The 23,424-nt window shown below is 36.5% G+C and overlaps 3 protein-coding genes across 4 annotated transcripts in view; 1 reads left to right on the top strand and 2 right to left on the bottom strand.

Annotated features, from left to right (window-relative positions):
- mys (position-specific antigen beta subunit myospheroid) overlaps window positions 1–3,939 on the bottom strand; it is a 31,316-nt gene extending 27,377 nt beyond the window's left edge. The window contains exon 1 of one of the 2 annotated variants that reach the window (XM_089240709.1): window positions 3,664–3,939. The gene's annotated coding sequence lies outside the window, so the exon portion shown is untranslated. Of the gene's footprint in view, window positions 1–3,648 lie in introns of both variants that reach the window. The other variant, XM_089240710.1, reaches the window with a different exon arrangement.
- A 444-nt stretch (window positions 3,940–4,383) lies between these two features.
- On the top strand, window positions 4,384–7,227 carry LOC149078592 (DNA helicase MCM8-like). The gene has a single exon (XM_089240707.1). The coding sequence runs from the start codon at window positions 4,534–4,536 to the stop codon at window positions 7,054–7,056; it is 2,523 nt and encodes an 840-aa protein (XP_089096833.1). The 5' UTR covers window positions 4,384–4,533; the 3' UTR covers window positions 7,057–7,227.
- Window positions 7,228–8,325: 1,098 nt separating this feature from the next.
- Window positions 8,326–23,424, bottom strand: part of LOC149078591 (methylmalonyl-CoA mutase, mitochondrial-like) — a 28,233-nt gene continuing 13,134 nt past the window's right edge. Inside the window, exons 10-18 of the mRNA XM_089240708.1 lie at window positions 23,281–23,364; window positions 21,817–21,922; window positions 21,249–21,385; window positions 17,963–18,088; window positions 17,570–17,671; window positions 16,379–16,519; window positions 15,245–15,372; window positions 13,499–13,587; window positions 8,326–8,666 (exon numbers count right to left, since the gene is read on the bottom strand). Coding sequence (XP_089096834.1) covers window positions 8,581–8,666; window positions 13,499–13,587; window positions 15,245–15,372; window positions 16,379–16,519; window positions 17,570–17,671; window positions 17,963–18,088; window positions 21,249–21,385; window positions 21,817–21,922; window positions 23,281–23,364 — 999 coding nt within the window. The 3' untranslated portion in view covers window positions 8,326–8,580. The remainder of the gene's footprint in view (window positions 8,667–13,498; window positions 13,588–15,244; window positions 15,373–16,378; window positions 16,520–17,569; window positions 17,672–17,962; window positions 18,089–21,248; window positions 21,386–21,816; window positions 21,923–23,280; window positions 23,365–23,424) is intronic.

Raw genomic sequence — 23,424 nt, 5'->3', positions numbered from 1 at the left:
TTCTTGGGGGAGAAAACCCACTGAAATGATGTTTTGAATGCATACTTTACCCATGTTACTCTATGGAGATTAATTTTCTAAAATATTTAGTAACATGCATTTCAATAAGGATACACATTCGTATTTCTGGCAAAAGTTGGATAGCAAAATAAGGGACCCAACCAGTTGATAAAAAGAAAGTGAAAATATACCCATATCCATGTTTTTGGCATAAAAGAGATGATGTATGATCAATGTAGTTAAATTCAGAACTGTTTTCACTGATAGTTACAATGCGTATTTCATTGATGTTTCATTGTATACTGATACCCCAGCTTACGTCAGTAATACCCCCATCCTCCTCGGAGGAGGAGAGGTGTAAATATGCAGCTTTTCTTCATTCTTACTTATCTGTTTGTCTTTTCTATGCAAATCTTTCAGGGAAACATTTCTTTTGAAGAACACGATGTGAAAAGCCTTAAAGTCAGGGCTTGAAAAATTGAAAAAATATGTAGGCACTAGCCAAATTTCTTAGAAGAAAAGCATGATTTTTGTAACTTTTTTTTTTTTTTTGTTTTTTTTCAACTTCTTCTTGTGTTAGGCACCTGAAATCTGCAAGCTTTGCTTAAAATGTATCAAATTGAAGGGGGGAAAATAATTTTTAAGACAGGACATAAATGTGGGATGGCGTAAGTCAACAGGATATTACTGTATTTAAAATCTGATGAGAATTGAAGGATTGCACATATAAGTGCACATATACTTAATATGAAATACTTTGTGAATGATATGAGTAAACAATGAACACATTATAGCAAAGGCTTGAAAAATCAAAGTAAAAATTCAGGCGCCAGCCAAATTTCTTTAGAGCCAAGAATATTTTTTTCTGAGAAATATGGGCTAAATTGACACTTTTCATACTTGTCCATGACTTATTGACAACTTTTTACATTGCCAAACATGCTAATGCAAATTCTGATAATTTTGTGTTTTCTCTAACTGTAATTTAGTCATCGCTCAAGGAAAGTTGTATACGCCAATACCAAATTTCCAGTCACCATAATGTTATCAATTTTTTTAAGCCCTGCACTGTAGAGTCAAAAATATTTTCATACTTAACAGGTTATCAGAATTTGTGCATTTTTTCCCTTTTAAGATTCACCTTAAAAACTGAACTATTGAGAGCAGAAAAGACCTTTACAAATGAGTTTAATAATTAATGCCACCAACAGAAAATAGACAGTGAGTGTATAAGCTTACAATATCACAATTAGATTGGTGCTTAAATTGGTCTCAAGGGAACGTCAAGCCCCCAGCTCAGATGTTTTATTTTGTTCATAAGACTCCAATCTATTTGGGACACACTAATGTAAATAGAACCATATGAGATCATGAACCATAAAAAGATCACAACATATATTTTGATGCAGGGTTGGCAGGCGTTTGATGCATGACAGTTTAAACTGTCAAGTCAAAAACCTCAAATAATTTTTTTCAATATGAAAATTCTCATTGGAAATACACACGTTAATCGTATGTAATGTTAAAAGTGACTGTTATACAAAGAAAAAACACTTTTTATGATTGCAAAATAATTTTCTGCTCTCTACAGAATTATTTTGGACAATATAAGATGTTATGTATTTCTTCTTAAAATATATAATTTGAATAGAATATAGTATAAAAACAAAGAAATATTATGAAATGATTTGATATTTTTTGTTCAATTCAAGAGGATTCTTGACCTTTCAAAATTTTTTCAATTGCATAGATATAAACATTTATGACAGGTGTTTAAAAAGTTCTATATATATACCTTAATGTTGATTTTTGTTATTATTAAAATATATCTTGGTAATCGAAATACTAAATTGTAGACTAAAATGTCTTTTAATTGGCAGTGTTATTTTGTATATGATGCTTAAGGAACTCCGGTAATTTATTCTTAGAGTAAAAATAAAAATGACTAAGTTTGACTATGATGTGGTATATTTACTAGTATTCATAATGCAAGGGTCTTCCAATTGAAGCTCTATCTAAACATACAAAACAATGCTTTGGGTATCAAGTCCTGCCAGCTCTACTTTGATAGAAAACACTCTTTCAAACTCTCTGGATTTATACAACCTGAGCTAAGAAATTTTTGGGTGAGAATAAAAGAGTTTAGTTAGTGTATCAACAGATGCCGCACGGGAATTTCTAGCATGGAATAAAATTATGGGCAGATCAGAAAATTTAAAATATCAAAATATATATTTTATACTCTGAGTAAATATAATTCAAAATATAAAACACTTTAATCTACATAAAAGTATTTTTGTTACTTAACATATCTATCAGGTTAAAAAAACTATTTGACAACATTGGCAATAATATTTTGACTATTTTAATACTGTGTAAGTTTCTGGGGTCAAAAAACTAACCCCCAATCCCCTAATAACACATTGAAAATACTCTTTTAAACTCTGAATTTACACAACCTAAGCTAAGAAATTTTTGAGTGAGAATAAATGAGTTTAATTGGTGTATTAACAGATGCTGTGCGAGAATTTATCATTTGGAATTAAATTTTGGGCGGAGCAGAAAATTTTAAATATTAAAATAGATATTTTATACTGGGCCTACTCAGTAATTATAGTTCACAATATGAAACTTTAATCAACATAAAAGTTTTTTGTTATTTAACATATCTATCAGGTTAAAAACAACTACAGTAAAACCTGTTAGTTTGGGACACCTCTGTATCCTAGACACCTCCCTACATTGGTTTTGAATGGAGCTTGGATGGTTTTGAATGGAGCAGGCCATAATTCTATAACACTGAATGTCCATGATACTGTATCTCTATATCTTGGACAGATTTTAATGGAACCATGGAATCACTCTTCTGTTCACTTATGTACTTGCTAACTCTCTAGGTCACTCTTGCTCACTCACCTGATTTCAAACTTTCTTTGTCAATCTGTTGATCACTCAGACCTAATCACTTGCTGTCTGAGCAAAGGCAGCTTTATTGAGGCTTGAGAGTTATAAAAATTTTGCCTTTCTTCAGCCATTCAACTAATTTGCTACCCCTCTGAACTTATCGCCCTAGTGTATAGCTCATCAGCCCCCCCCCCCAATCCATAAATATGCCACTGTTTAAGGTCAAAGTTTCATTTTTATACCGCATGCCAATTTCTTCCAGCTTTTTCTACTGCACTGTAGAATAATTAGACTACATCCGTAGATTATTAAACTATTTCTTAACGAATTTCTAAAACAGCAGTTTTACGGTGATAATTGCAAATTAACTAGATCCTCTAAGTCTAACCTCTTTAATAGATCTGATCTAAATATTAGATCTTACTAAATTAAGGCATGAACTGGATCTCACAACAGGCACAGTCATGAAAATTTATAAACATAAATGAATAAATTCATAAACAATGTTTTTGTGTTGAGATCATAAGAAATTTACGATTACAATCTACAAGTCCAAACCCATATCACCTCTGTCCAAACAATGTCTTGATTATTCACACCAATTATGGATCCATTATGGATATTGATTATAATTAAGGAGATATTAAAGTATAATTCCACACAATTTTTTTAATCTAAATTCAACCATAATAGCTATTTAAAATATAGACAAAGATCTAAGATCTGTATAAACAATTGACTCACGGGCACTTAACTTACCCTTGGCTGCAATGTATGTGTTACAAAATCGTCAACAAAGACCGAAAAAACGAGGCGGCGGCGAGAAATGGCTGATCGGTGGCAATTATGGCATTAAATGGCAATGTATATGGCAATTCAAATGGTTAATTTCGAGCTGCATCAGCTAATTATTGCAATTTTGAAACACAGGTGATGTGAAAATGAACGGAACCCTCCCTGAAAAGGCTTTTGACTATTTATGGCATGCCCACTCAAAATATGACGTCACCGGAAGCTGCTTCCCACGAAATGACTGACTGGCTGGCTCTTGTCTGCTTACTCTTCCTCACGCCCGCCCCTCTCCTTTTTTTTGTGCTCTACTTTCAATTTTTCTATTTATACCTCATGACCATATGTCCCGTATTTTTGTTTTTCTTCTGGTCCTCTCGGTAAAGAAGCCAATTCGATTTTGTATTCTTTCAAACCAACGGTTAAAATTATCTTCCAAACTCAGAAACTACATTACGAGGAAAAAGACTTTCAATAAAAATATTCATCTAACATATTTGTCTCTTTTTTTTTAAAATTCACTTCAGTTTGCAGTAAAGCTTTTTTTTCCTCCAATTGGCGACTTTTCTTTGATCCAAGCAATACTCAGCAAGTTTGCTATATTTTGGCGACAATCAGCCATGTCCTGTATTTTCCCGTATTTTTTTAAGGTACATATGGTCAATAACTATTATTGCTTTGGTTGTGTGAAGTTACATTTGCGTATCACGCTAAATTTTTTTTAAAATTGCAGACGATAAAACAGCTGTGTAAAAAGTACAACCACAACTAATGTCATTCATGCGGCGGTAAATACCAAACACAAAGATGTAAACACTCCAACTGTCGTTTCCGCCCGGTATGTACGCACGGAAAAGAAATGCCGCTCCCAAAGAGCCCGGTTCATCCGAAGGATCAGGAAATGCCCGGAAAAACTGGAGAGGTAAAAGTTGGCGTGGGCGATGGATCAATAATAAGAAATTTCGAAATGACAGAAATTCTCCGCCACCTTCGGGAAGCGAGCCCACCGAAGTGTCTCAAATATGTCAAACGCCTGCACTCGTTTTAGACACCGACACATCATCGGGACCCTACGCGGCGTGGAAAGCTTATTTGCCAGGCGAGGTTTATGACGAAAATGCCGAGCCCGTAAAGAAACTCCAAACCATCGAAAATTACTTGCGGAAAAATATGGACACTAAGAAGTCGGAAATCGAAGCAAAGCAAAGCTTCATCATAGATGTCAACCGTGTACAAGCTGATGAGGATTTCATCTCAGAGTGGCCAAATTTCTATTTTGACTTGAAGAACTTTCCAAAGAACATTATCAGTTATTTCGGATTGGCGATGAACAATTTACTGCGCCAACAACAGGTGAAAGAGCTCCAAACAGAAGCAACTGATACCTCATCGACATGTTCAGATGAAGATCAAGATATCGCTGAAGTGCCTTTAGTCCATGCTAGGTTTATTGGTCTCGATATTTTGCCATTCAAACATTTGAAAACCAACACTTATAGGAAATTTGTTTCTGTTAAAGGTACCGTAGTAAGAGTAGGTAATGTCAAACCTCTATGTGTTAAATTAGCTTTTGAATGCAATAGATGCTTTGCAGTCCAAGTCATTCTACAACCTAGTGGAAATTACACTGTACCTAATCGCTGTATTACCAGGCCGTGTAACAGTCACAGTTTCAAGCCGCTGCGTAATTCAAACCATACAGAACTGATACCACTTCAAAACATTCGTGTTCAAGAAATATCAAACGATGAGGATGATAGCGAGAAGGGTAAAGTACCTAGGACAATTGAATGCGAGTTAGTTAGAGATTTGGTTGATAGATGCGTGCCTGGAGATATAGTTACTGTGTCTGGAATCGTAAAAGTCACCGATCCAAAAGAAAAGTCTTTTGGTGTAGTGAGAAGCAAGTCAACATATGTACTTTACATACTTGCAAATTCTATTCAGTGTTTAAGGGAGAAGCAGCCAGATTCACACGAAGTTATGCCTGGTGGATTGCAGTTGGGTACGGAAGATCTTTATACCATCAAGGTAATATATGCTCAGGATAAACTCTTTCGACTCATAGTTGCATCACTTTGTCCCAATATCTATGGTCACGAGATTGTAAAAGCAGGATTAGTTCTGAGCCTTTTTGGTGGAAGTCAACGATATGCTGAAGATAGTAACAGAGTTCCTGTTAGAGGCGATTCCCACGTTCTGATTGTGGGTGATCCTGGACTCGGTAAAAGCCAGATGTTGCTTGCTTGCGCCAATGTTTCTCCTCGTGGAGTATATGTTTGTGGAAACACAACAACATCTTCTGGTCTCACTGTAACTCTCACCAAAGAACCTGGTGGAGAAAACGCATTAGATGCTGGAGCCCTTGTTCTTGCAGATCAAGGTTGTTGTTGCATAGACGAGTTTGATAAAATGACTCAACAGCATCATGCGTTGCTAGAAGCCATGGAACAGCAAACTGTGAGCATTGCTAAGAGTGGAATAGCTTGTGTGCTTCCCGCAAGAACATCTATTATTGCTGCTGCTAATCCTGTTGGAGGACATTACAATAAAGCTAAGACCGTATCTGAAAACTTAAAACTTGGAAGTGCTCTATTATCACGGTTCGATTTGGTGTTCATTGTTGTGGACAGAGCTGACATAGAGACAGATTCCAAACTTTCAGCACATGTTATGGCCATGCACTCTGAAAAATCAAATACTTTATTCAAACCTGCTTTACGACAGGGAACAAACACATTTGCCAACTGTTCACTGCTTGATGGCAAAAATCAACTGATAGACAGTTTGAGATTCGATCCTGATGAGAATATTTCCATAGTTCCTGTAGACAAATTAAGAAAATACATAGCATATGCTCGAAAATATGTGCATCCAAAGCTTTCGCCTGAAGCAGCTCAAATTCTACAAAATTTTTATTTGGAGCTCAGAAAACAGCACCAGTCTCCACACAGTACTCCAATCACAAATCGGCAATTGGAATCAATGATACGATTGACAGAGGCCAGAGCAAGAGCGGAATTACGTGAATTATGTTCAGAAGAAGATGCTCAAGTAGTAGTTGATATCATGAAATACAGCATGATTGATACTTATTCGGATGAGTTCGGAAACATTGATTTCGAACGATCTATCCATGGATCAGGAATGAGTAAGAGATCAAAAGCTAAAACATTTCTCAATCGTCTTAACACTGTGGCCACCAGATCTGGAAACAGTTTCTTCACGATACAACAGATGGAAGATATTGCAAAAGATGCAGGTGTCGATACTATGGCATTCAGGGAATTTGTAGATAATCTCAATAATCAAGGCTACCTTATTCAAAAAGGCCCTCGCCTTTATCAATTACAAACTCTGTGAAAAGCATATCAAAACTTGTATTAGGATGATTTCTAAATTCTTCACATTTTTCTCACATGAACCTAAGAGGATTTATTATTGTATAAGGGAAGATTTTCCTTAAAATTAGAGATGTATAATTTCACAGCATTAAAACTTTTTGTATTTTATTGTAATTATGTTTCTTAGTTATAATGTGAATACTTATACATTAGCCTGTTCAAGCATATATGTTTCATATACAGTTCTCCAAGTGCGAGATACGACTTATGAGTCATGTCAGATAATTCTGTTTTCAAGAAGGAAAAGCCAAACCTGAAAACTGTCATTGATAAGTGATTCTCGAGACACCGTTATTTTTCCTCAAACCAAGAGATTACCCTATAAAAGTTCTTTAGTAAACCAAAAAAAAACCAATGAGCTTATCAGTTACGTTCGAGCAAATGCAACTGATAAGCTTATTCATTACATTTGTCAAGTTTGATAAAAGAATTTTTATAAAACTTTTCAAGTGTAATAACCAGCCTTGGATAAGTCTCATCTCATGCTTGGAGGTAATTGGATAGATTAAATTATTTTAACATAAAAAAATTCCCTGTTTGCTATTTCAACTGTTCTCTCCAAGTTTGAAAAATTATATTTCATCAGAACTTTTCCCATCACTTTTGAAAAAATCAGTTCAATAGATCATCAGTACAAGGTATGTGAAATGCATCTAATATTACTCAAGAAACAACTCCACAAATTTTAGAGGGCGCTATATTCAAATTTAGACAACATACAATTCTCACTATTTATAAAATAAAATATCAAAATTCACTGATAAGTGAGGCTGCCACTTGACAAATCGTTCTACAGATGTTTGATTTGCTTCTCTTAGGTCAGCGGTTCTCAACCTTTTTTGACTCATGCAGCCCTTACAAGTGAAAATATTCTATGGCATAGCCGTACCAATTTTTTAATTATTCATCAAGGTTAGTGATTTATTTTTACTATTTAAAAAATATTTATAACTGTTTTAAATTTTACTGTTTTTTTTTTTAATTTTCCTTGAGCTTCCGGTGAGCTCCTGGAGAGTGCACAAGGAGCACCGGTTGAGAACCGCTGTCTTAGATAAAGGTTGTATTTTTGATTCAAATAACCATTTTCCACAGTCAAATGCAATAGATCTGCAATTATTCCTAGAACACTTCGATAATTGGGAAATGATAGGGATGGTGAAATTTTTGTTCAAATTTGGTGTCAATGCATAGATACGGTATTTTATGCAAACATTTGCTCATAAACAAACAAAAAATAAAACAATTTTAATAAACAAAGTTGCGACTAGTATACAAATAGCCAATGTCTCTTCAGTTCAATATTTCATAAGAACATATTTAGATGAGAAACTCTGAGGTCATTTTATAGCACAGCTGTCTGTGGATATCCAGTTCGTTTCAGTGTTTTTATATTTTTACAAAAATAAACTGTTATATACATACATACACATAACCAGATCATAAAAAAATAAATCTCAAAAAAAAATTTCAGGCGAAATAGTTTTTACTTGGCCCTCTGTTTTTCTGTTTCTCTCGTATTCTTGGATATCAGTTCCAAAACATTTAAGGCAGCGTCTGGAATCTTTGTACCTTAAAAGTAAAATAAGGGGTATATATATATATGTGTTTTATACGTACAGAACCAAATATAATTGCATTGCTACAATGTTTCAGTACACTCTCAGCAAAAATAATTTGTTCAAAATAATTGAGCTAAAGTGGTAAATCTTGCATTATTATAAATGCAAGCATACCGATTTTTCAGTTATTCAACCTAATAATTTTAAGTCAATAATAAGTATTGATAACAATTCTTAATTCTATCACATTTCTTCCATATATAGACTACTGTTGCTACACTTTAGAACGACCCAAATACCAAAAAATTAAAAACTGCTCATATAAGTGGGTCCAAAAAATATATATAATTTTTTCCCCGCTCTTCCCTTTTTTTTCCGCGTGATGCTGTACAAGAGAGCAGCAACAGGGCTCAAGAATGCAGGAGGGTACAGAACCATTTTAGTCTGCAGGTCATATATGAGCAATTGCTGGCTACAAACTGGCGTTGTTGTATTGTGTGGATTCATACTTTTTAGGAGCACTCCCACAGACAACTTTTGTTCATGAGTCAGAAGTTGAGCACCCTTGATATAGGACAGATGGCTTCGATCGTTGGCACAGCATGGACTACATTTGACATTTACTGAGCCCACAAGCCATTCATAAAAGATCCCTGCTAACTTACAAGTATAAGAGATGTTGGTAAAACCCGAGAGAGTCAAGTTTTTTTTTGACAGAAAACCAACTTGCACATAAGCCTAACCCTTCCCCCCCCCCCCCACTACAATTTTAGAAAAGAACTTTTAGATTGAATTACTCAGCTTATATATACCCCAAAAGAGAACATGCTGAAATCTGTGACATATATATTAAGTATTTTGGTCATATTTGACATCCATATTTTTTATGGGCATAATTTTTTCAGCCACCTTGTTGGGTGATTTGCCTATTGTGTCCTTTGTATTTGTATGTCGCAGAACAATCTGGAATATTTAAAAAAAAAACTATGTAAGGTTCAGGAGAAAAGAGGTTGGAAAAAGGCCGAGGAGAAACAGGAGTGGCGAGAGAGGGAAACGAGAACGATTAGAGACATTCGAAAAGAAGGGGAGTGTAAAAGTTGGTACCGAAGAGACAGGACGGTTTCGTGGAGGTGTTGGATAATAAATTAAATAAAGTGTTGTTTTCTTCTTTTTGGGAGTCTAGAATCCAGTTATTTCGCCCTGGAATCGTAGTGGAGGTACAGCCAAGGACCTACGACCGATAAGAAGAAGAGGGGAACTTTACTGGCGCAGTCGACAGGATGAGGTCGTAGCTTCAACGACTCAAGATTGTGAGCTGAATTCGAAGAAGAGTGTCCTAGCGACGGTGGAACCACCCGGTTCGTATAGAAGGATAGTAGCAGAGTCGAGCACCCACTCTGTTTTTTTTTTTCGTGTAGTCAACCCGACAACCGGTGCTGAGAGGGGCAATCCTGCCCAGGCAAAAAGGAGCAAGTGTTGTACGGCGGTATCGAGACAATAAATAAAGATGGTGTATTTGGCAAAGGGGAACAAGGAAGATCTGGAGACCATGGCCGCCAACTTGGGGGTAGAAGTCCGACCGGAGTTCAACTTAATGCAACTAGTGAGTACCATACAGGAAAGTGAACTGTACAACGAAGTGACGTGCAGAGAGATGCTGAAAACGATCATAGGCAATAGGAAAGAAACAGAAGAGATGGAGGAGAGGCGTAGAGAGAAAGAGATGGAGGAGAGGCGTAGAGAGAAAGAGATGGAGGAGAGGCGTAGAGAGAAAGAGATGGAGATGGAGGAGAGGCATAGAGAAAAGGAGATGGAACATGAACTCGAAAGACTGAGGATCGAGACAGGAGTCAGAAGAGAGGAGAATAATCAAGCTGGGCACGGCAGAACCCCCAGCCGGGATTTCCAGAACATGATGCAAAAGTTCAGAATGGAAGAAGACATAAGTCTGTACCTGGTGCTGTTCGAGCGGCAAGCTCGTCGCGCGGCCCTGGCACGGGAAGATTGGTTAGCTGAGCTCTTGGGACTTCTTCCCTACGAGATGAACCAGTTAATTGCCCGCGAGCCGGAAGAGCAAGTACAGGACTATAATCAAGTTAAGGAATTGTTATTGCGGAGATTCAAACTCACCCCAGAGAAGTTCCGACAGATGTTTTCTTCGCGCCACAAGAATCAAGAGGGCACCTGGAGAGATTTCTACCACGAACTGTGTACCTATTTTGATGGATGGACAGAGGCTTTGGGGGTCATGACGTTTGAGCAACTATGAGATTTAATCATCAGCGATCAAATGAAAAAACGCGTCCCAGCAGATTTTAAGGAACACTATCTGGACGAATGGAGCGATATGGTGTCTCCAAGTGAGCTATCGGAGAAACTAGATAGGTTCGATGATGTGAAGAGGACTCTGAAGACACCCTTCCCTAGTGACAGAACGAGAACCCCAAAACCGGTTCATCAAAATCCGAGATGGAAAGCCAGCGAAAACCAGAGACTTCAGGGTGAGTCCTTCCCACCTAAAGCGACGATGGGTTCGAATACCAGAGAGAGAGCCGCAGTCACTTGTTATGCGTGTGGAGCAGAAGGCCATATAGCAAGGTTTTGTCCTGCAAGAGTCCAGCAGGAGCCCTTGAGTCGGGCCCAGGCGAACTCTGTCCAGACAGAAGAGGGGAACATGATTGAAAAAACCACGGTCCTAACAGCACATATCATGGTGCCGGCAGCTGGTGTCGGTGCGGACATTGACACACCGCAGACCGTGAGTTTGAAGTATGGTCAGAAGACAATAAGAGGCGTGGTCGATTCTGGGACCCAGATCTCAGTCGTTAGATCGGATTTGGTTGAGATCGACGACAGTGAAGGCGAGGGGAGAATAAGGATCAAGTCCGCATTTGGCGAAAGTGAGATAGCCCCTCTGAAAATATGTATGATGAAGATCAGCGACGGCAAACACGGGTACGTGCCGATTTCTTGCGCAGTGTCGAGTCGCTTGATAAATGAAATGTTGATATGTCCGACGGCGTACGACGCACTCTTGGGAAATGTACTAGTTCCAAGTCCGATCAATGAGCCAAGCCGTAGGGACGGTGTGTGTACTTCATCTGCCGATGGCAAACAGAAGGCCAACGACGGCAATAACAACGATTTTTGCATACCTAACGAAGAACTTGAAGAGAGGATCATATCCCAAGTCGAGAGCTACTTCACTGACTTCAACATCATGAAGAACAACTTTCTGCTGAAACAAATCCAGAGAAACAAGGAGGGCTACATCAGCCTGAGGTTGGTCTCATCTTTCAGGAAGGTCAAGACCCTGACCAAGGACTGGAGGGTCGTCCGGTACTGTCTCAGGAGCTCGAACAAATTCCAAGTCAACGGAGGAGGCACTAAAGTGCGCCGGATTGTGCCCGTACCGACTTTCGAGACCAGATGCGCAAAAATGATCCTGGTCTGCAACATGCCGTTCAAGGAAACGACACCCGAGTCAGTGTCGCGGTTTATATCAGAACACGGAGAAGTCATCGACGTGGCAGTCGTCAATCGAGGATCTAGGATACCGGATGTCTGTACGAGGCGCTGTCTGTGCGTCAACGGGAATATGGTGAAGACGTTCGCCCTTATCAAGTGCAAGACCAATCGGGTCGCGTCCGCATCCGAGGGCAAGGCCTCGCAGCTCAAGAAGATGAACTCGAAACGATACGACGATGATCATGCTGTCAAAGGGAGGGGATCGGCACCGAACCGGTTCCCGGCTAGGCAGGAAACGTCCAAGCAATCAAACTGGCGATTGTTTTCGTGTCCATTTGCCAAAGGAATCAACAGAGCTACGAACCGGCAGTCGAAGACCGAGAAAACCAGAAGACAACCGGCTAAATCTTCAATCGCCAACAACGGCGTGCCCAGGAATCAGGACAGGGAAAGGCCATCCTTCTCTTATGCCGGTGGTGACCACCACCCCATGAACTCTTGGATGAACAACCGTTATTTGCCATTCAAGGATGGTATGGCCGCCAAAGTAGTTGCTGCTGGACGATGCAACGCTCGCCTACTGGATAGCGTCATGCGTTGGCCTGGCGGACCCGGAAGGGGGATATGCAAGGTAATGCCGACGCCCTGTCACGGTAGCCGTGAGAAACCGAGTTACGCTCTTGAAGCATCATCATCATTTAAAAATGATGGATGTGCTTTTCGATGATGGGACGTGTAAGGTTCAGGAGAAAAGAGGTTGGAAAAAGGCCGAGGAGAAACAGGAGTGGCGAGAGAGGGAAACGAGAACGATTAGAGACATTCGAAAAGAAGGGGAGTGTAAAAGTTGGTACCGAAGAGACAGGACGGTTTCGTGGAGGTGTTGGATAATAAATTAAATAAAGTGTTGTTTTCTTCTTTTTGGGAGTCTAGAATCCAGTTATTTCGCCCTGGAATCGTAGTGGAGGTACAGCCGAGGACCTACGACCGATAAGAAGAAGAGGGGAACTTTACTAACTAGAAAACACTTTCATGGGGATTTTCACCGCAGAACATTTAATAGCAGCCTAGGGCTCATTGCAGAACAATACAATGCATTCTGCTTTGGGGGTTTTATATACAGTCGATCCTATTTATAATGTTCCCACTTAGAACATTTTCCCGCTTAGTACGACTTATTTTCATATGGCCTGAACTACAACTAATTCTCATTAAGATTTCCTGCTTACAACCCTTTTTAATGACAGTTTTTTGAAAAATGTTATAAGCGGGATCCACTGTGTATATATATATAAGGCAATCAAATTTGCAAACCACATAAATCGGTTAGGAAGACTTTTCTTTTCCTTATACATAAATTCATCTATAAAGATTTACCTGGACCAAAGATTGCACCGGCTCCTGATTTATACAAAAATTCATAATCTTGTGGTGGTATGACTCCTCCCACAACTATCAAGATATCACTGTAAATATGAAGATTGATCTTATTAGAATGATATCATATACAAAATATGAAGTAGCAGAAAAAATTTTCAACAAATGTGGTAATCATTTCATAATCAAAGTTCAGAGACGTAGCGGCATAAAAAAATGGGACACTGACAATAAAAAAATGACTTTCTTAGCTTGCTGATGCATAATGACGAAACATCTACTCATTCATACATGCACCTAGTACACATTCCTAAGCAGAATTTCTACCAAATCAGTACATGCAGGAATGTGTCGTGTGTGCATGAGCAAGTATATGCGTAACCCTAATGTATTTAAGTTGTCAGAATTGTACTTGTTTCATGTTCTTGCTGGTGCTATCATCTGTCTTCCATATGGCTGTCAATGCTGATGAGCAGCATACTACTAGTAACATCTCTGAAGAAACGTGAAAGGGATATTTAAGAACATGTTTTTGCCAGATGCAAAAAGCAGGAGCGTAACTGTGACTTTTATCAGGAGAGGGGAAAAGTGTTATCCTTTCTCCCCCACAGTAAAAATTCATAATTCTTTTAATAAGTTTTTACAATATTTTTTGACATAAAAATCAATTTTTTTCATTTTTTTATCATTAACATTTTGACACCTGGGGAAGTCTCCCTCTTTGTCCTCCTCCAATTCCGGCCTCGGCAAAAAAGTAGTACTGTGAAAAGAACTTTGTGAAAATGTACCCTAAACCATGTAAGCACTTTCTCCTACTTTTTCAACATCTCATGTGCAATCAAACTTGGTTATAATGGCATATAAGAGATTCCACAAAATATTTTTCATTATAACTGAGGTGACATTACAACCAAGGTTGAGGTTTCGAGACCTTTTTTGATAAAAATACAATCAGTGGCAATCAAATACTTTGCATGAAGTTTTTATTTCATAATGATTAAGTGAACATTTTGATTGGGGAAAAAATGAGAAATTGAGACAATCAATATGCGACATCACTGATTCTTGCCAAATGTTGACGAAATTACCAAATATTGTTTATAATTAGTCCTTGGAGAGAAAAACAATGCTAAACAAGTCTGCTAAAACGTATAGCACTGAAAGACTTGGCAAATATGTGGGATGAATATTCATTCATATTCATTGCAACAGAATTTATGAATTATGCAAATTACCTTCATTCTTGGGTCTGGTAAAAATTGTAAATTAGAGCAAGCTTCATTAAAAAACAGGACACTTTTATAAAAAATAAGGGCAAAATATGGAAATTTTTTGTTTAGTGATAAATGAGAAAGTCAGAAGGTCAAATACACAAAAAATCTTTTTTTTCAATATTAGATATAAATAAAACAACAGATGAGCATTCCCAGGATGTAATCAGCTCTAATCTTAGTAATTTCTTGGTAAAGCATCATTGAAACAGAAACAAAAAGGTTTGTCATAATATGGTTGCTTTGCATTGATGTTATAAGCAAGGTTCATTCACATTATTTTCTGTTTGGAATTCAGTTTGGACTGTCAATTATTCACAGTATTATAGCAGAGGTGTCGTTATAACCGTGTTTGACTGTATTTGTCTATCAAAGGCATTGCACAAGTAACAATGCCTTTGCAAAACGACACAATGTTCTAGTAGCAAAATTGATTTTTGACATTCACATGCTAAACTTCTCTTGTTCTACTTACGGCCTGCCAATATCTTTCAGTGCTTTTGCCAGCTGAGGAACCAGAGTTCGGTGGGCAGCTGCTAAACTACTCACGCCCACAGCATGTACATCCGCATCAACAGCCTGCTGTGCAACCTCAGATGGAGTCTGTATTAAAATGTGAAAGTATACAGGATTACTTGATATTTCACCGCAAACAAAAATACTCTGATTTTACAACTCATTATAGAGGAAAAACTTAATCTATGTTGTTTTCAGTTACTCTTTATTTCTCCAAAAATTTACTTCTTCGGTTCTATGTTTTGTGTGTATAGAGATAAATATTGAGGTTGTTGATTCACCGTGATGATAATTTTTTCATCGCACATATCATAGATACATAAAGAAGGGACTGCAGACCAAAGCTTCTCTCCCCAAGCCAATATGATAAAAAAATTAATTAAAAGATGAATAAAATATCTTCATATGCTGATTCAATAAATTTCTGTCAATTTAAAAATTTTTTGAAGGTAAACTAAAAGTTTCTTTGAAAGAGATTCTCTATACTTCTATTCTATTCTAAATCTAAAATTTATCAGTTCCCCACCCCCTAAAAAAACAGGGCTGTCTTAACACTTGGGTTCATCTGGGCATGACCTAGAGGCCTCATGTTCACAGGGACCCTCCTTAATGACATGTGTACTCATAAACGCAAACTTGTATCTTGCCTTTCCCTAAATATACATATTTATTTGTCACCATCTCCATAAGTATATGTGGATTTGAAGGCCCTTCTCTCAATATTTCCAATAATTTCATCTCTATGCTGGTACTGCAGTCAAATCCTGTTTTGGCAAATACCGTTATAGTGAAAATTTCGTTTTAATGATGAATACTTTTCTAATACCCCAGATAAGTTTACATAGGAATGAATTCCTTTATAACAAAATTTTATTTCGTTATAATGGGATTCAACTGTATAATTTTTTCAGAGTAAATATATTAATTGATAGGCTGTTTGAATTAGGTAAAGGGGCCCCAGAAAATAGTTTTGCACTGGAGGTCCATGTTCTCCTTGAGACTGCCTCCTATGGAAAATCCATATAAGGTTCAATCATGCAATATGATTGACAATTACAATGAACTAGAATGGATAGAATATAGAGATTCTTACCCTAAAGAGGGGTCCAATATCAACATCAAATCCCAAGTCAGCAAAACCAGTTGCTATAACTTTGGCACCCCGATCATGGCCATCTTGACCCATCTTTGCAACCAGAATTCTAGGTCTTCGTCCTTCTTCTTCTAGGAATGCCTGAAATTCAAAAAAAAATATTGGTTTTTTTATGATGTTGCATTTGACTTGATATTAATTGGTAGTGATTAAAATTATCACTACCAATATAAAACAAATTTTCTATTTATGATCACTTTAAAAATTCAAAAAATTAGTTCATTGTTTCTTAATTAAAGATAGCAAATTTTTTGAACAAAAGAAATTTAAAAAATTTGCTTTAATTTTACGTGTCATCTTGCTAGGTACTTATTTGCTCATCACTGATTTGATTGCAGTAGCAAAATAAAATTTGGCTTGAAAAGTACAAAATGTACATGTGTACACTTTTTGTGATGATAATAAGTAAATAATCACAGCTAAGAATAAATACATGAGATGGTATCCTGCAAAGGCTTATGAATTTCCTTAAACAGGAGTTCCGATCTCCCACTTCACAGTTTGTGTCATACTTTTATGGATTCAAGCTAAGAACAACAAAAACCTCTTTACATTGTCCACAGAATTTAAAAAGCCGCTTGTACAACCTGTTGACCTTCATTAATATTATTTACTAATAAAAATACCAGGCGCTGCCTGGGTTTTCTCAATGTACCGTGAGCATTAAAGAAGTAACAAACCATTGTAAAAAAGTAAATATGTCTGAAATGCATTGTTTGGAAACCACAGTAACCAAAGTAAACATTCTAAAAGTGATTGTTGTGGCCAAGAAAATATTTTTGCAAACATAGTTTTTTGCCCATTTCGAGCATTTTTTCAGCTCTGACAAACTTTTAAAGTAGCCTATCATTCAAGCCGTGTTTTGCATGATACAGATGCAATATTTGGAAATTGATCTAAAATTGTAGATTTGAATGGAGAGCATATACAAAGAAAATCAATTTTATATACATAAATATGCGACCTGTTGACCTTGATCTGGCTTTGTCCCTCGGTTACCAGAGGCATCAATTAAAGGAGGCTCTACTGAATAAACCTTTTTCATGTGTATCTGCACCATTTTCTTCATCAGAACCTATACAATGGACAAAGTTACAACAATTTAAAGGAAAAACTTATTGAAAATCACACCTCTACTTTGTCTCGAACAACAGCTATTTCATTTGAATCACCATATTCTGATTTGTATGCACCAGAAACCATTCGATCAGCAGCAACATGACGTCCAAACACCTAAAATAATAAGAAATAGAGCAAATGTGATGTATGAGTGTAAATAGAAAAAATTTTATGTACGAGTGAATGCAGAGCAGAGATTAAAAACAATAGAAAATATATGTGAATTTGACTCGAGTGCAGAACATGCATCTCGCTAAAAAAAATTACTCTCTTAGCAACTGAAACTTCTGCTTAAACAGGCGAGAGTAATATCTGTTTTGTTTTTTACAATTGATGTTCAATTTGATGAAACATTTTTTACAAAATAGCCCTCTGGTCCCAAAAAGGCTAAAAAAAAATGCTAACCTTTTCCATGGCTTGTGTAATTTCACCAACAGTAGCTCTTGCCCTGGCAGCTTCAACAGCTAATCCCAATAAATTGCCATTTCCAGATTTGGCACATTCTGTAACCGCATCCAAAGCAGCCTTAACCTGTTGAATGAAAATAACATGTAAATTAGCTTTTATAAAAATATTTCAATATGAAATCTGCTAATCCATTTAATAGCTTCAAACTAAGGCAATGATGAAGAACAAGAAACTTCATTTAACATTGGTCAGTTAATTATGGTGTGACACCATAATTGACAATTATGGTGTCAGAGCAAGGTTTGTTATGGTTGTCCACAATATTCATAGCACTGGCCCAAGCACCCCCAAGAATTCAGAAATAAATTTCTCTAAAATAATGCTCAAGTCAAGAGTAACGACTCGTCTGAAACACTTCCGAGGCTCCGGTTCTAAATAATATTCTCATGCCCACATATCAAAATACATTACAAATGAGTTTTACACATCTAAGCAATATGCAATTAAATGTAAAAAATGTATGTAACTGCATCATTTCATTGCTAATGAAGAAAACCCAATAGCATACTGTCACTTGGTCAGAGACAAAAAGAAAAGCCATTTGGAATTGGCTATAAACTATAGAAAAAGATTATCTTTCAGGAAAAAGAACAGAAAAAAAGCATAAAATGTATGTAACCAACCAAGATTTCAATCATTCATCCATCGCACAACAGTGCTGGTTCTTTGACCATAAATTTGAATTTTTGTCAGCTAAAACCATTTAAAAATGTGATTCATCTTTTTGACTTAATTTTTACAAATAGTTCTCCATCTCAAAAAACTTCAATCCACTTGTCAACGACCTAACAAACACACCATTCTTCTCAAAAACCTTGCAACAGTTTCTACAGGTCTCCACACCACAATAATTTTCCTTCATCATCAGTATCACATTCTTTTCCGTGATTGGCTCTGTTTTCCTTCCTTCCTCCTCCTTATATGGCCAGTCAGTTTAACTTTACATATTGACAAGTGAGCAACCTCTTCTATATGGGGTCTTTTTTTTTTTTTTGTCTTTTCGCTACTGAAGAACAAACTTTATATGCAGTAGACACTGCTTATTAGAATGATGAATAAGTTATTATTTGGATATTATTATCACTTTTGCCAGGAACGGAATGGACCAATATCATGGGGAAAAAAATTGTTTTTAGTTACCTGGACTTCTTATCAATTAATTTTTTTTTCATTCCTCCCCCTCCGTAGACAAACATTTCAGTACTTAATGTTGTAATCAAGCTTTAGTATTATCTAGCTATTATACATGTAGAGCCTCATTTTATAATGCCCTGCCTATAGAAAGGCATATGTATAAAAAGCTTTTCCCTTCAGTTCTTGAGCAATTTCTTTCAGTTGACCAGATTTGACTACCTTTTTCTGAAAGACTTTCTCAAGGGATCCGTGGAGAGAGAGCATATCATACATTAAATAAAAACTAATTCATGATGCACATTAGACAGTTCCATTTTAATTCCTCACAATGGCTGAATTAGTAAAATTTTAGATTTTAGCTTATAAAGGAAAAAAATCCCATTTCATAATACGGAAAAAAAAAAAAGATTGAGCATTTTGCAATCAGTTTATGTGATTGGATAATGTGGGAAAGAAAAACTGAGTTGTTCCTCTCTGGTCACAAACTCGATGACCATACGTCCTGTTTTTGTCATACGGTTGCAAGTACAGTGACCATATGTACTTGCAACCGAGATTTGTTTAGGATATACTTATCAATCAGTTATTTTCATTAGAAACCCTGAATCCCAATGTGGATCACATCAAATGCTCTGCACTGTAGTTCTGGAATGTGTTTATCTGTCATTCTCACCAAATATATTTTTGGTATATCTACATTGTATACATATTTTTATTATAAACTGCCCGAGTTGCTGCCCAAGTTTGATTTACCTTTGTGTGCACACAATGATTTTGGTGTGAAATAAATTATATATTACATTAAATTAGTAGATTTTTTGGATTAAATATGAACAACCTACACAACAGAGAAAGAAAAAAAATTCAGATTGGACTTATCCAATTCTCTAGAATGCATTCATGCTACATGCAGTCGAGTCACATTATTATAACCACCACCTATTTTTTGACATCAACTGGGAGAAGTTAATAAAATGAGGCAAGAGTCCCAAGATGGCTTTGTTTCAATATAACGTGAGATGTTGCATTCCGAAAATATATCAGTCATTACAGTCACTAGTTAGACAAGCTATTTATTAGGTCTAATCTAAAAAAAAAGGTAATTGGCAGGTTACAGTATGCCCAAAACTGAGCAGTTCTTTCTCTAAACATCTTCTATGTAACACTTTCCAGCAGCTATTGAATTGACTGCTGTTGGCGTGGCTCTAGATTATACATGCTCAACCCATAGCTTATGGGCCAAATGTGGCCCTCAGAGTCATCTCATGGCCTGCGACAAATTACCAAACCACTCAAGTGTCCACGAAATATTATTATTAAACATTTAAGTGGCTCGCAGCACATTCCCAGATCATTTAAGCAATCCACAAGCACATTTCCAAATCACTCCAGTGGGTTATGATATATTTGCAGATTACTTAATTGCTTGCAGCAGATTTCCAGATCACTTGACTGGCCCGCGGTATAATTCCAGATTACTTGAGTGGTTTGCAGCACACTTATAGTTTACTTAAGTGGCCTGCAACATGCTTCCAGATCACTTGAGTGGCTCGCAGAATACTCACAGGTTCACTTAATTTTTTTTTAATCAATTCAGTGATTCTTGGTAAATTTCTAGATCATTCAATAGACTCGAAACACCTTTCCAGATCACTTAAATTGCCTATGGCACATTTCCAGAACACTCAAACAGCCCACAATACACTTTCAGATCACCTGAGTGGGGTGAAGCTTATTTCAGATTACTCAAGTGGCCAGCGACACATTTCTAAACCAATAAAGTGGTCTCCACTCTCCAAAATGTTGAGCACCCTTGCTCTAGATTAATGTAACGACCTTCCAGTATTTTATCAAGTCACTTTCACACAATCTCCTTGCGTCCCGCATAGAACCAATTATGCAGATATGAGCCAGTGGTTATAATAACATGGCTCAACTGTGTTAATGAATGATAATTTTATAAGAAAACACATATGATTATAATTATCAGATGCTCGTTCACAAGGAAATAGTGTCAGCGATTTTTTTTCAGACAAAAAATCAGAAATTCCAAAAAGGTATAGAAATTTTAAAAAAAAAGTTCATATACTTTTTCTTGATCTCTTGTCTCTTTAATTTTCCGCAACTTTTCGATTTGCAAAGCAGACACCTTGCTGTTATCAATTATCAGCACATCTATCGGATCTTCTTTTTCTTTCTGGTACTTATTCACCCCAACTATGACCTCTAGATAAGGGGAAAAAAGGGTAACATCTTGAATTTTAGAGTTATGCAGTCATACTCCCTGCTTTTCCTCCCCCACCAATAAAAAAATAAGCGAAAATTCCTTTGCAGAAAAAATGAGCAACAAAAATTTTAAAAATTTCTCATCTTAAATTTCTCATCTCAACTTTCGCAGCAAAAAATAGCAATCACTTCTTGTCAAGATGAATCAAACATAGCCACCATAATCAAGTTTTATGAACAGTGACTGATAACAGCGGTTACATGATATCTGCACACAGCTTAATGATAGTTATTGGAAAGTCATAAATTTTTTAACTAATCAATGAAACACATCACACAAAAAAAAAAAATCACCAAAAATGAGTGAAAAAATTGTTGCATTTTTACTCACAATGTGAATAAAATTTAATCATATTTGTAATTGTGATTACCTTTGCCACTATCTATACAAGCTTGACGTCTTGCTGCACATTCTTCTATCCTCAATTTCGGCATACCACTTGCTACGGCCTTGGCCATTCCTCCCATTTCTTCTATCTGCATCACAAATGAATTCGAGGATTATAAAGAATTATATCATACTTCAAAAAACTGTTGTACTTTCCGATACATGTGAAACACAATGTGCCATTAAGATGAGAACCTCAGTCAAGTAATGATAACAATCACATAAGACTTCAGCTAGCTGAAGAAATCTTTATGAGAATACAAGACACAACATGGAAAAGATGTAGTTTTGTGTTTATATAGCATTTTTATCAGAGTGTTATCCTCTAGGACAGTTTCCCAAACTTTTTGTTCCATCACTTTCTTCAGAAATATTTTTCTCTCATCACCCCCAACTCAAGCATACCCATAGGATCCTATGCTACTCGTAGCTTCTGTCACCCCTCTGGACAATTTCATCGCTCGGCGGGGGCAATATTGCCCACTTTAGGAAACACTGCTACAGGACATACTCCAAAGTTCAGTTGTTATAAGCTCAAATTTGAAATACAGTGTATGCTGCTTATTAGAATCACAGATGATGATTAATTTGATTCCGGTATTGTTATCACTCTTGCAAAGAACGGAACAGACTAATACCATTGCATAGAAAAATATGCGTTTATAGTTATTAGAACTTTTGACAATGTTATTATTTTTTTCTAAATTGAAAATTTATTTTGTACATTTTGAATCTAAAGTTTAGCCAGATCATTTTTTTCTCTGTAAGTTATTGTTATCAGCCTGCATGACAATGTAGGAGGCTAAAAAGTGTTCCTCCCTCCCACTTGTTGCAAATATTTCCATACTTGATGTCGTAATCGGTCCGTAGTATTCGCTGTGATCCAGTGATCCATATACAAGTGGAGCTGTTTTTGCAATGGCTTTCCTATAGTGAAGGTAAATGCATAATTAAAAAAAGCCTTTTCCTCCACTTCTTGTGATTAGTTTCTTTTATTTCACCAGATTCAAATTTATTTTTCAGAAAGACTGGCTCAAGGCATTTATGTAACATCATATTGTACTAAAATATAATTTATAATTTAACTATCATATAATTGATGATATAGCTACATTAGACAGTTCCATTCTGATGCCTCACAATGGCTAAAATGCAAAATTTTAACTTAAGAGGGGGAAAGTCCCATTTTAGATTTAGAAAAAAAATGGGGCGATTGTTCTGTTTTACCAATACCCTTTGACCAAACGGAATGTATAATCACAGTACTGGCAAACAGGATTTTTCGGACATACTTATCATTCGGTTATTGTTATCAGAATCCTCAAGTCACAATACGATCAAATTAAGCAGCATGGACTGCACTAGAACGAGAATGAATACAAATAAAATATTTTTCTATCATTCTAAACTATTGCAACATGGAAATGAAGTTAGTATTTCCTCTTACTTCTTCAATAATTTTTTTGGATTCCTCATACACCTCATTTGTTAAACTTTCCATCATGTAAGAACCACCCCATGGATCAATTACCTAATCAACAGAAAGATAATACAAAAACAAAAATTAGATCTATACCTCATATTACTTATA

Source organism: Pholcus phalangioides, unplaced genomic scaffold, assembly GCF_987345545.1.
Source record: "Pholcus phalangioides strain wild (caught in Gottingen) unplaced genomic scaffold, Ppha-v1.0 ptg000013l_1, whole genome shotgun sequence".
In the NCBI taxonomy this organism is placed as follows: Eukaryota; Metazoa; Arthropoda; class Arachnida; order Araneae; family Pholcidae; genus Pholcus; species Pholcus phalangioides.
The sequence above is the reverse complement of the archived record's forward strand: the minus strand, read 5'-3'. Positions and strand labels throughout refer to the sequence as shown.

What these genes read in the sequence shown, in the direction of transcription:
- LOC149078592 (XM_089240707.1), top strand. Translation starts at nt 4,534, where the DNA reads ATGTACGCACGGAAAAGAAATGCCGCTCCCAAAGAGCCCGGTTCATCC.